The 2,339-nt window shown below is 56.6% G+C and overlaps 1 protein-coding gene across 1 annotated transcript in view; it reads left to right on the top strand.

The window, feature by feature from the left end:
* Positions 1-1,376, top strand: part of CUNH14orf132 (chromosome unknown C14orf132 homolog) — a 22,647-nt gene extending 21,271 nt beyond the window's left edge. Inside the window, exon 2 of the mRNA XM_021712962.1 lies at positions 367-1,376. Coding sequence (XP_021568637.1) covers positions 367-676 — 310 coding nt within the window. The 3' untranslated portion in view covers positions 677-1,376. The remainder of the gene's footprint in view (positions 1-366) is intronic.
* The last annotated feature ends 963 nt before the right edge of the window (positions 1,377-2,339 follow it).

Here is a 2,339-nt window from a genome sequence, read left to right as displayed (position 1 = left end):
AGTTGCCCAGGCGGGTCTCGAACCCGCGGGTTCAGGCAATCCACTCACCTCAGCCTCCCAAGGCGTGGGATGACAGGCTGAGCCACCGAGCCCGGCTATGCTGAGGATATTATTTTTAAAATTAGAAGAGGAATACACGTTTTAACAAGCCATGCTGTCGTGGAAAGGCCTGTGAGTCTCAACACGCCCCCACTGGCTGTCAAGTGGTCCTGGAAGCGTCTGCCTTAAAAGGATGCTGTGAATGCTACCTTGTATAGATGAATGTACATGCTGTCAGTGGTGAAATCACAAAAGCAGAGCCGTGTTTTGCAGTAGAAGTTGTAGTCGCTCAGTCACCCCGATTTTCTGTGGGCGCCCCCGCCCAAGCCCCGGCCAGTCTGGCTCCCTGTGGGGTCCTCCCTGCCTGAGCCCCGAGGGTGCCACTGAATCTGCTCTCTCTCCTTCTTCACAGCTGCCCATGATGGGAGGAGCATTCATGGACTCACCCAACGAGGACTTCAGCACCGAGTACTCGCTGTTTAACTCCTCCGCCAACGTCCACGCGGCCTCCAATGGCCAGGGCCAGCCGGAGGAGTCTCCTCGGTCCTCCAACGATGCCGTCTTGCTGTGGATTGCCATCATAGCCACGCTGGGGAACATCGTGGTGGTCGGGGTGGTGTACGCCTTCACCTTCTGAGGGCCAGGCCTATCCGCAGTTCCAGGACACGCACCCTGCAGGGTGCTTACCATGGGGTGAGGCTCTGTATGCGGTGCCATCTTGTTGCTGGCCTCTGCTACGCCTGTGTTCTAGAAACAGGAATTTTGACCGGGGCAGCGACCATGCATCCAGAATTCCCGCCCTGCAACCCTGATTTCAAAGATTCCATGCTGTGGTCAAGCTGATTCAGAAAACCCAGGAGGGTGGGCTTTCCCACCCCCGGAGGCTTGACAAGGCGAGGCCTCCACCACGCAGACGGGGGGATTCTTGAAACTGCATTTTGAGAACACGAGACCAGATGGAACAGCCAGTTAGGTTTAAAATATAGACACGGTTTCATGATCGCTTGCTGGCGGTGAGTAATCACTGGTGTGTCTTGTTTTGATACAGACGCATCAAACCTAGTCAGGGGCTGGCACCTGCCACTGCCGCCACGCTTCTGCCCGCCAGCTGCTGTGGAGGTCACAAGAGCAGCTCTCAGACTCTCAGTGTTCCCGACCCAATCTGAGTTTGAGATCCATCTCCTTGGCGTATGGACGGCCACCTGGTAGGGTGGTAGGACTTTCCTAATTTTGATTTAGAAATGGCGTCTTTGGCTGGGGGCAGTAGCTCATGCCTGTAATCCCAGCACTTTGGGAGGCCGAGACAGGAGGATTGCTTGAGCCCAGGAGTTCAAGACCAGCCCGGGCAACATAGTAAGATCTCGTCTCTACCCCCCAAAAATTAGCTGGGTGTGGTGGCACATGCCTGTAGTCCCCAGCTACTCGGAAAGATGAGGCGAAAGGATTGCGTGAGTCCAGGAGATCGAGGCTACAGCGAGCTGTGATCGTGTCGCCGCACTCCAGCCTGGGTGACCGAGTGAGACTCCAACCCCCCACAAAAGAAAAACAAATGGCACCTTTGTCACCAGACACCCGGCCCCTTTTGAGACCCAGGCCCATCAGGACACCCAGGAATGGGGCAGTTCCCAGGGACGTGATGGGGTTTCTGGGGGTGTTGGTGGTGGTTTTCATCTGCTGGATGGACTTCCTCTTCTTTTTAAGACGGGGAGAGGATGTCTTCAAACACTAGGTCTCTGCCAGGCGCCAAGCTTCATTCACAGGTGGGCTGAGAGGGGCGTGGCTGCCGGTGCTCATCAGAGCAGGTACGTGGAGGAGTCAGAACACAGAAATGTTTCTTAAACCCCTGCCCCAGCCAAGAGCCCTCCTGAGCTGCACGGCGGCCGGCTGTTCGAGTCCCGTGTGTTACACTCGGCTTGGACCCAGCGTGTTCTCTGTCGGGTGTGACGTGCTTCTGCCCAGGTCAATTTCCCTACATTCTTAAAAATCAGTGTTTGGGGTCTTGGCTGAGCAGAAAGCCCCCGAGTCAAAGCCAGAGTGGGGAAGCAGTCCTGGGAGGGCCCATTTGAATCTCATCCCCCCGTCCCCCGCCCCCGGGGGGACCCCTCCCTGCCATCACAGGAGCGAGAAGGGTCTCAGATAGCAGCTGACTCGCCGGCAGCCCAGAGCCGCCTTCTCCTGCTTTGTCCCTACACTGGAAAAAACAATGCACAACACGTGGCATCCGTTCCCCTCTGTGGTGGAGAAACCCAAAAGGCTGGTGGAGAAGCCCTTGTGCGTTTTGGGGGACAATAGCAAAGAGG

This window comes from Carlito syrichta, unplaced genomic scaffold (genome assembly GCF_000164805.1).
Source record: "Carlito syrichta isolate Samal-C Ts95f unplaced genomic scaffold, Tarsius_syrichta-2.0.1 Scaffold303796, whole genome shotgun sequence".
NCBI lineage: Eukaryota > Metazoa > Chordata > Mammalia > Primates > Tarsiidae > Carlito > Carlito syrichta.
This window is presented reverse-complemented; position numbering and strand designations above follow the sequence as displayed.